We start from the raw sequence: 11,425 nt of genomic DNA, 5'->3' as shown, positions 1-11,425 counted from the left end.
TTTGGATTTCAAAGTTATTGCCCCACGTGTAATGCTACACGGAAAGATTTCATTCAAAATATCTGAAGTCAGTTAAAAAAAAAAATGAATGTTTTCAGGACTGCATAAGCAGCAGAGTGAAAGAAAAAATTTGCAAAAGGAATGAATAAATGAAATAACAGATGGCGCTAGTGATTATATATAAGACAATGGTGGCGGAAACTAAAAGAAACAAGGAGACAAAATGGCAATGTAAAAAAAAAAAAAAAATAACATGATTACAAAAAAATAAATTTAAATTAGAAAAAAAAAAAGTCCTTGTAAATAGTTATTAGGAAAAAAGAATATCAAATGAGAAATATATATTTTAAAAAATAAATAACTTTAAATCTTCCCCTCATTTTTTTCCATTTTTCGTCACCATTCAATCATCACTAATATCATTCCTAAAACAAATTTTACTTTTAATAATATATTATTTCACTCGCTTTTTGAGTGCCTGACACTTTCCTGATTTAATTGGCCCGGTGGAAAACTTCCTGAGAGAGAAGATTGCATTCCAGGCAGATTTCTGGCTGAATAATTCTGTGAAGTCGTCGTCGTCAATCTGGTTGTTGATCCAGGTTGTAATTGCTGTTGTGGATATAGAGCAGAACTGAAATGAGAAATTTCCGAAGACGATAATGTCGTCCCAGTAGCTGAAGAAATGTTATTACCCAGGTTCCATGTTTGGGCAGAAGACTTTCCCTGAGATGCAGACACTGCCGTATAACCAACACCACAATTTTTTGAAGGAAGCCCAGCACGCAACTGAAGTCCTGCTGACCCTTGGGACCTCACCATACCTTGATGCTGTGGCAGTGTTGTCACTGTATGTGATGTGAGTTTTGAATAAGAGGGAGAGGAAGTGGAAGAAAGATGCTGATGGGATGTAGATCCTACAGAGCTGGTAATGTTTGAAATTGTCGGGAGTTTATACACAGACCCTGAGGATGCAGAACCCAATGAAGCCGAAGTTGCTGATGTTGTAACCGATGGTGACACTGTCGATGCAGACTCGAGACAGTGTGACCGATTCTGAGATTTTAGGGAAGAAATTGTGGGTTGCATAGAAAGGTTAGAAGATCCTGAAAGCAGGCTATGGATACTTGATCCTCTTGTTGAGGATGAGGTGACCCCAGTAATCATTTTATTATTGGTATTCATAACACTAGTTGGGGTATGATGAGGTTGACGGGTAGCAGTCAAAGAAGAAACTGTCTGAACAGTGGAGGGGGTTGTTGAATGATGTTTTAAAACATTGTCAACTTTGACTTGATGTTGCAATGAAAGGGTTGTTCTAGGTTGCTGCTGTACTTGTTGACCTTTGACATGCATTTGTTGCTTTGGCAAATTCAACTGTTGCTGCTGCTGCGGAGCTTGATAGTTCACAACCTGAGATATAGAAGATGACGACGACGACATTGGTTTTACGGACATGTGTGGAGAAGAGTATGACTTTTGTGGGGGTGTCTGTTGCTGTTGTGTAGGTTGATGTCGATTTTGTTGCTGGGAAGACTGTTGTGGTGATGCTGGCGGTCGCCAAGCTTTCGAGTGTTGTTGGTGGGGTGAATGAGATGAAGGATGAGATTTTGAGGGGTGATTAGATGGATGTATATTTTGTGATATCATTGGTTTTTGTTGCTGCTGCTGGGGAAGTGATTGATGTGCACCATGTTGGGATGATTGTTGTCCAAGTGATGGAACATCTACTTTGCCAAGGTGATGCTGAGCAGCAAGCTGGTAAGGACTCCGTGCCTGCTGGGGTAATGGCTTTACATCAATGCCTTTTGAGACAGGAGCAGTTGCCAGGGTAACTGTTGTTGAAGCAATGGGATGTTGCATCTTAACCTTTTGGGATCCCAAAGGGGTCTTTAGACATGATGCGGCATACCTTTGATACTCTGCCAGGTATGTGTGCGTGGGATCATCTTTAGGTGAAAATTGTCCAGGTGGAGGTGACATGTTTCCCGCATTCTGAGGTTTATCTGGATTCACAAACTGAATCGAAGAATCAGTTTTTGTACCTACTGTTTTTGCCATAACATTCTGAATTTGTGGTCCAGTAGCCGGCTTGTTCTGCATGTGTGGGGAGGAATCTTTTTGTTTGATGTTTTGATAAGTAGTGCTTACCTGTGAAGGTAGAATAAGGGATTTGGGGGTAGATGGAGAGGTGCTGGAAACAGGCTGACCATTATGCTGGTTATGCTTGGGATCAGATTTCACTGATGGACCAGAATCTTTGTGTAAATAACTTTGATAGTTTTGGGACATGGCATCACTAACGGTAATTCCTGTGGGTGACGCCTGTTGGGGCGAGTGCATAGCAAGTAATGTGGCAGCAACCCCACTTATCGTCTGGGGAGACAGATGCTGTTGCTCAGCCTCGCATATGTTCGATATAGTCTTGTTGCTAGAAAACTCTGCCTGGGAATGTAAAGATGTCTTCCCTGTGTTTAGTGAAGATATTCCTTGTTTTGTAGAAGTAGGAGTGCTTATTGGACTAATCTGAGAATAACTGGCCTTCACAGAAGGCAAACTTGGGCTGATTTGTGGAGAAGTGGTTTGAGTTGAAAGCATTGAAACAGGATTCAAACTAGGAGCAGATAATAAACCATGATGGTACATTGGAGTATTGCTGACTGAAGTAGTAGTGGTTTCTTTGATGGATTCAATCGGGCTCTGCCGTTCTCCCTTTAAAGCACCATCTGGGGATGTATGTGAAAAGTACAGTGGCACCTGAGCCATCGGAGTCGAGGTTACAGTGCTACTTTCACTAAAAGTCTGCGATTGATGTTGGTGAGAGTCAGTATATTCTAATAAATTCCACAAATTTTCATTTTCAGACACTTTTTCAGAGGCTGTAGGGGATTCGTCAATCATCTCATTGGTTAACGCTGATAGAATGGGGCTGACATCGGCCTTGGCAGTTTGAAGCCCAGATGTTGGATCAATATGGACATTGGTTAAGCTATTATTGGAATGAGGACTAGGATCTTTTGAATTAGGGTTTGGTACATTTCCAACAGAAATACTTAACTGAGGTTTATTGATGAGAGGAACTTTTTTAGTTTTATATCTGAAAGTACAGTAGAAATGCATAAATAAGTCTGCATCATAAAATGTAAATAAAATTAGTAAAGGTTATATAAATAAAAGCATTACAAAAATAATCAGACATAATAGAAAATGAAAAGAAAAAAAAAGGAAAAATATTATGATTTCAGCTTTACTTCAAGACTTTCTATGATGATAGATTTGAAAAAAAACCCAAAAAAAGAAACATTTTTGTCTTGAAACAAAGACGAAATCTTAATTTTTTGGTTCCGTTTTAACATTATTTTCCATATACAAGTAAGTTTGTTTAAAGGAAATGAATTTCAATGTAAGAGTGGTTGTAGTGTGTACAGACTGAGATCATAAGCGAAGAAACAAACCATGTAGAAGCACAAAAACAAAATACTTATTAATGAAATAAATTTTATGTAGTCTAAGTCTGTTTTAATTTTAGGGGTAAAAATTAAGAAATAATTAAAAGAGGTTTTCATTAATATTTTGACAGTTTTACTCACTTATCTCATTCCAGACACACACCATTCACATATATTAGGTGTGAATACGCGGGTGAAGATAAACAATTTTGATAAAATGTAACTAGGAGGGATAGGGGGGGGGGAAAGAAAAAAAAAAAGCATAATTTGAAAAAATTACAAATTTGAAAAACAATCATCCTATTCAGTTTAACTCCTGTTTTGTGAGTGAGTATATATATTGTATGGCTTTAATTAAAGTGAGCATATATATTGTATGGCTTTAAGAAATGGACTTCCAAACTTTGCTAATTCTTCATCTTTCTCTCAAAGAAATAGAAACAAAAGGAACAGGGTCGGTTTAAGCAGTTTCACCAAGTGTCCGATTATAGATACATAATGGTGGATACAAATGCAAAGGTTTTAATTTTTCACATATGGTAGCTGATGAGAAACTTTTCTAGAATTAAAATTTTAGGTGTTTTGGTAGAAACCTAGTTGCTTTTGTTAATATGGTTAAACTGGAAAGTGATTCCTGATTCAATGAGTCAGCTAAGATGCTTATCTTATATTGGGTTCATTAGTGTGAAGTAAAAATGAAGCAACCATAACTACACCAGGAACCGAATAAAAATTACAAACCATCAGGAATTTTGTGAATAACTCGAAACATATCTACAACTAAGATCAGAATTTTTAATTTAGTCACATACTAAAAATTGCTATCGAATTGGGTATCATTTACCAATAAAGCAAACATTTTCAAATGAATAGCTTTATACCTAGTGTCGTTTAATTTATAATAAACCAGAAAACATCAAGTTAGACAACGGCTAATAATAAATTCTAATCAAATAATATTAAGGACGAGAAAAGAAAAATATAGCCTATGAGGAGAAAAAACAAAACAAGCAGAATTCCACTAAAAAGTAGAGAACACATCTGTTATAGGTAGAAAAAATTCACGCACCCCTTAACAGACATGTTAAACAAGGTTTTGTTTTTATTTGTTTGACCTATTTTTGGCTTCACTGACAATCATGCAATGAAAAAAACATTTGAAACACCTAATCTTATTTTCTTTATTCTAGTTGATCCTTATATCTGTTTTTCAAATTATAACTCATTTCTGACAAGATTCTCTTTTATAAAGAAAATTATTAAGTTATCAAGAGGGGTGGGGGGATAGCATGGTATCGGTTTATGTTTAGAAATAAAAAATAATTTCAACATCATACTGCAGTTTCACAGAAAATCCTATAAAAATGAATCCATAAAAATAGCCAATCATTTGAATACAAATAATTCTGAGAATCAGATGTTCCATGAGTTTGCAAGTAAAAAGATAAAATCACACATCTTGCAATTTTGTAAGATTTTTGTATATATAAAATTTTTTTCTTTAATCAAAAGGTTAGAACAAGTAGAAATGATTTTTAGGGTAAAAAGTTATGTTTTTTGTTATTTTTTATATTTTTGAGGGATATGCTTGCATCCATGTTATTCTGCATTCAGTGTTGATTTGTGCACACTGATTGCTTATGTTATGGACAGATTTTCCTTCAATTTCTTATCTTTGTGTTGATTGGGGAAATTTAGGAAACTGAGAATAAAAAGAACATCAAGTAAATTGATTGGAATTACTCTTCACTAAATATTATCCACACTATAAGAGAAATATTAGTTTGATGACTGTACAAAGTGACAGAAATAAACGGCTACAATTAGCATGTACCCACTGTAAGGAAACAGTAGCACGCAAAAAGAATTTGAGTACAAAGTAAAAGCAATTATGCAAATTTTGGCGTTGTTAGTTCAAAACGGCCAAATAAAAGACATCTTATCCCCGCGAATCAGTTTTATTGCATCATGCAAATTATTTAGTTGAAAGAACACTCATGCCAATTTATTTTCATCTCTTCACTCAACATTCAAACTTAGTATTAGTAGCAGTACTTTATCTGTTTAGTTATCATTAATAATAATATTTATTTATCAGATAATACAGTATTAGTAGCAGTACTTTATCTGTTGTGAAAAAGAAAGAACTACTTTAATTTTTTTCTTTTTGTTCTAATATGAATTTGGAGTTTTATTATGGCAAATGGTAGAATACAAAAATAATCAAAAATATTGAATATAGGGAAACAATGCACCTGAAGAAGTCCAGAAGGAACTTTGACCAAAGCATAAAATAGGTATATTAAGTTATAAAAAACATAAAAAACAAAACAAAGAAACACACACACACACACCCTGAAAAGTAAACTAGTGGAAATAAAATATTCCTTAACAAAGTTGATAAAACAAACAGTTTACATTTTTGGTAGTAGATAAATATTTTAAAAGATTTTAATCTTAAAAAAAAAAAATAAATAAATGTAATTAAGCAAAAAGGATCACAAAAATTTATTTTGAACTTTTGATTATTAAAATCGTACTTTGGACATTTTACTTTAAGGTGATAAAGTAAGAGATATCTTTGTCAAAGTATTTAAATACTTTTGGAAATAAAAATCAATCGTTAGAAAAATAAATATGTTAAAATGAATTAACATATCTAAAAAACGTCTAGAAATAAACTTAGAGAAATACAGATGTTTTTATTTTTATTAATTTTAAAGATTTTTTTTTATGTTATCTCTCTTACTTTGCAACCCTAAAGTAGGAAAAAAAAAAAAAAAAAAAAGACGGTTACTTTTCTCAGAGGGCACAGGACAGGCTACTACATTGGGTCTTTACTAGTGAAGTGACACATAAAACTCAGATAAGCACACAGATATCATGATTGTAGGCAGGCATGTCAAATAATTTAGTTTTATCAAGACAGCAGTAAAGCAAAAAAATTTTTTTTTTTAAGTTTGAAAATTTACTTTCAATATATTATGTTACACATTCTTTTGTCACATGTATACAATTTTTATAGTTTTTACTCCAAATTATGGAATTCTTGGTATAACAAAAATAAAAAGAATCTAGCTGAAAATGAATTCAAATAAGCAATCTATGAAGTTGTGATTTTTTTAATATTGATAACACCAGATATGGCATGAGCTGGCATCATTTCTGGGAAATTCAAATAGTTCCAAGTTGCCAAACTAAAGTTTGATTTAAAAAAAAATAATTCTAGCAGATCTACTCGGTGTTGGCTGGTATCAAATGTTTATCATAAGGTATAATTGTTCTGTAAACTTTAGGACAATGGTTTCTAGCATTAAATGACCTGTTAAAAAATAAACCAACTATTTCAATATATATATATATATATATACACACATACATACACGAGAGCGTTCCAAAAGTAATGCCTCCTATTTTTTTATATTCTGCTCGAATAAATGAGAAGAACTGCAAATTGCATTGTTACAATGACAATTTATGTATTCAGGACCTGAAAATTTTATTTGTTGCAGATATTGATGGTGTGAGACTAAGAAAACAACTGTCAGAGATGCATTATTAAATTCCTTGCAAAAGTGCATTGAGAATGGTGGTGATTATGTAGAAAAATAAATTCTGCAGCACAAAAAGTCACTTGTTTTAATGCCATTCTGTCTCCATAGCTCTTCAATTTTTTGTCAAAAAAAAAAAAAAAAAAAAAAAGGTTATACACATTTTGGAACTACTATCATGTATGTGTGTGTATATATTACACACGCACATGAGGGTTAAAACATTTGCAGCAACTTGCCAATTCCTAATCTACCATCGATTTTTCTCACATCGACCAATAGAAACTAAAAATATTATTTTTTTTCAATTGCTACCACAACTTTGCACATATTTTAAAAATACAACTGAAAAGGGTTTAATAGCAGTAAGTAGAATTGAATTATTTTACATATACAAACAAGGAGAGCCCTAACATGAACCACTTTCATTTCTTTGGGTTTGTTGCTAAAAATTTTCAGTTAATACCTGATTATTCTACGAAATAGGCGAAATTATATCCGACATGTTTTCAGATCTTTTTTATTCAATTCAAACAAACACATGTTAATTTTAATTTCTGCTGTAAGTGATTCATAAATGACAAAAAAAAAAAAAAAAAAAAAAAAAAAAAAAAACCCTTCAAATAAGCACTCTAAAGATTAATATTTTAATGTTACAAAAATGACATGCTCGGAATGAAATTTTTAAAGAATTAGTTTATCAATTGTCTCTTCTTGTTTGTTTAGTTATTAACTAATAACAAATGTTAAAATTAAAAATTAATTTCAATTTAGTAAAAAAAAAAAAAAAAAAAAAAAAAAAAGACTTATACAATTAATGCTATAGTTTATTTTTTTTATAACTGACAGTACATTATGGATTAACAATCAATTTTTCAAAATACAGAAATGTGTGATGGTAATTTCATACAAAATCTTTACATTTCTTTCAAAAGATTGAAAATTCCAAAATATTTTATTGTAGAAATCGAATTTTTAAAGGTTTACATTGAATTTTGAAGTTAAAGTTATAAATAATTATATTTACAAGATGAAAATTTTATGACAAAATAATTTTTATGAAATCATTAAAAAAAAAAATCAGATAATCATACAATTTTAAAAGTTTGACTATTTAAAAAAAAATCTACCAGCTAACTAAAATCTAATAGTTTACAGGTAGATTACCTCCATTAAATATTAATGAACAGCTTTAGTAATTTATCCTTTCACTAAATTACTGATAACATTGACAAAATTTCATATATGCAAAAAAATAGGAAAAATGTGTAACATATTACAAGTGAATAACACCAAAAATTTATTTATTACGAACTGTTTAAAAATAGTTGTGTAAAATAAGCATATGAAGAGTTGTGTTTGAGTTTTTTCCTTTGTGTGTGTGTGTATATAATATATATATACACACACACACACACACACACACACACAGCATTTCAAAAAACTGTCGTATTAATGATTTAAATATTGTGTTTTAATGATAATGTACATGTGATGAAGAAAAAATTTGCATTTCTTTATAAAATTTTTAAATAGATTTTGTGCAAGAAATATTTTTTATCTCTCAATACACCTTACATATACAATTATGAAAATGATTTATTTTTCTCAATATTTAAATCACTATTTCACTTAGAAATGTTAATTTTTTTTATTTTTATAATAGTTTAGTTATTTAAATATTTAATTAAAGGCATTTAAATCCAATTTTTTACCGTTTTAAATACATTTTATTGAATTTTTATTGTGTGATTAAAAAATCTTGAACCATTGAAAGTTATACAAAGTCTTTATCAACATTGTGTATATTCTTTTTTTCTCCCACTGGACAGACAGTCAACAAAGAATACTATGTGTAAGTTTTAAGAGATTTCTTCGAAGGAGGCTAAGACTCCTCAAATTGGGTCAGTGGCATTTCCACCAGGACAATGTACTAGTCAACAACTCCATCCTTGCCACAAAGTATTTGACCAAGATCGCCATCAAGACAGTTCTTCACCCTCTCCAGACCTTGATCCCTGTGACTTTTGGTTATTCCTCAAGTATAAAATTTGAAACTGTCGTTATGAGACAACTGAGGAGATTAAAGAGGCTGTGATGAGGGCCATGGACATGCTCACACAAGAGGACTGCGATGGCACCTTTCAGAAGTTGTTGGAACGATAAAACAAGTGCATTGCAGCTGGAGGAGGTAACTTTGAAGAGGACTAGAGTTTCATGTGTGTGTGTAATATCAATAAAAAGTTTCATGTGTGTGTGTAATATCAATAAAAAGTTTCATGTGTGTAATATCAATAAAAAGTTTCATGTGTGTAATATCAATAAAGTTTCATGTGTGTAATATCAATAAAGTTTCATGTGTGTAATATCAATAAAGTTTCATGTGTGTAATATCAATAAAAAGTGCCCATACGAAAAGTCTGGAAACTCATTTAAGGCACTTCATATATCATCTGTCAATTGTTTTGCTGTATGACAGCTCTTCAGCGTGGCGAGACGAGCACCCATCCCAAGACCAGCATCGAACCAACAGCCATCGAGTTGACAGTAACTATCCATTAGGCCAGACGCCGCTGACAATATCTTATAATACGTTATACAAACTCCCAGTGTTCAATGTTTATTTACAAAAAGCTTTACATCTGTGGCTTTATGTTTATATATATAAGTCACTTTCCAAATTTTAGAAATTTTTTTTAAATCTGACCATATCACAAACCGATTTCTTTTGAATAAAATATTAGGTAGAGAAATTAAGTGAAACAATATTATTGCATCTCTTCTATTGAAATTAATTTTTGATTTTTTTTTTTCTAACACTAAAAAGTTTTGTTAAAAGATTAATAAAAAAAAAAAAAAAAAAAGGGAAAATTTTAAGTTGAAATACAATTATGATTTGTATGCAAAAATATTTTATTCACGAAAGAATTTAATTTTTTTTAACACTAATGAATATGATAAAATGAAGTTCAATTTTTTTTTTTTTGGAAGTCATTTACTCTAAAACATAGTTTCTAAAGCAATCCAACATCTTTAAAATAGAAATTATTCAAAATATATGGAGATATATGATATGCATACATATACATACACATGTGAAATATGAATTTGACAGGTTCCATAGATTTGTCACACCGAAAATTTTACATTTTAACCTCATTAGATTAAATTAGTCTTTGATAACTTAAGATTTGATTTTAAAAATTGTATTTTATTTAAACGAAACATTTTATTTAGCAGAGTAAAATCTAAGAGTGAAAGGGGTGTATATATATAAAACAAACATTCCAAAGTGAGAAAAAAAAAAAAAAAAAAAAAAAAAAAAAATCAAACCCAGAAACATTAAAAGATGTTCAATATAAAACTTGAAAAAAATCTTACAATGTCATTTTATTGTGGACAGATCTACTTTCTTTAAATAGGAGTCTGAAATTAAAAAGAGATATTATTAGCAACAAAAATTTGTAACTGATTTACAATTCAGATACACAGAGGGTGTGTCCGTTATTTCAGGACGTTTTTTTTTCTCCTTTATGTTTACTTATATCAGGAATATTATTTGACTTTACATTTTCTTCATATCAAAATTACCAAGGTCAGCTTCTATGAGTACACAGCAAATGAATAGACAAGGTTACCATGAGCTTAAGGTTGAATATTGCCATTTAGAAACAGAAGCATTTGTCAAGCCTCTTGATCTTTCGTTTTTGAAAGTTTTTACAATGCAAAGATATCACCATTCTCAAAAGCTAAAGGACAATTTACTGATGGAATTAGAACACCTGAATTTATTTGGCAAGTATAGCACACTGTTGGTGGTAATTCTAGAAGGTTGGTTGCAACAGAACACAATATATTAAAAGGAACAATCTGAAACATTCTCCACAAAACACTGCAAGTCTTATATAATAAGTAAAGATACATTTTACATTAAAATATAAGAATCGATTGGTTATAACTGATAAACTTGTAAAATAAATTTTCATTAGCACATCATCCCTAACACTTAGCCTATGACCCAATATACAAATTCTTTGGACTATTTGTGGTAACAGCGCGGGCGACAGAATAAACAGCCATGCTGCAAAGAAACAATGGTATGCAATACTAGAACCATTTCAATAGGATGTGTGTGTGATTAAGTTGGTCAACCACCTGATCTTAGCATCCTCATCATCATATGAAAGCCATTATAGAAGCTGAAGGCGACTAACAAATAAAATTATAAGACAATAAGTACTCAAGAAAAGGCATGTTTCCAAGAGTCATTTTTGTCTATGTATACATCTGTACTTCAACCCCCCCCCCCGGCAGCTGTGTGTGTGTGTGTGTGTGTGTGTGTGCGCGCGTGCGCACTAGCAAAAGTACCCGTCATTGACTGGGTTCAAAAACAGCCTACAGAAAATGGACTGATTTATTAAAGTA

At 31.6% G+C, this 11,425-nt stretch overlaps 1 protein-coding gene across 3 annotated transcripts in view; it reads right to left on the bottom strand.

The window, feature by feature from the left end:
• Positions 1-317: 317 nt before the first annotated feature.
• LOC145268186 (uncharacterized) overlaps positions 318-11,425 on the bottom strand; it is an 86,561-nt gene continuing 75,453 nt past the window's right edge. For 2 of the 3 annotated variants that reach the window (XM_080123417.1, XM_080123418.1), the window contains exons 13-14: positions 10,382-10,426; positions 318-3,097 (exon numbers count right to left, since the gene is read on the bottom strand). In XM_080123417.1, coding sequence (XP_079979543.1) covers positions 460-3,097; positions 10,382-10,426 — 2,683 coding nt within the window. In that variant the 3' untranslated portion in view covers positions 318-459. The remainder of the gene's footprint in view (positions 3,098-10,381; positions 10,427-11,425) is intronic. The other variant, XM_080123419.1, reaches the window with a different exon arrangement.

This window comes from Euprymna scolopes, chromosome 43 (assembly GCF_053919585.1).
Source record: "Euprymna scolopes isolate OS-2025 chromosome 43, ASM5391958v1, whole genome shotgun sequence".
Lineage (NCBI taxonomy): Eukaryota > Metazoa > Mollusca > Cephalopoda > Sepiida > Sepiolidae > Euprymna > Euprymna scolopes.
This window is presented reverse-complemented; position numbering and strand designations above follow the sequence as displayed.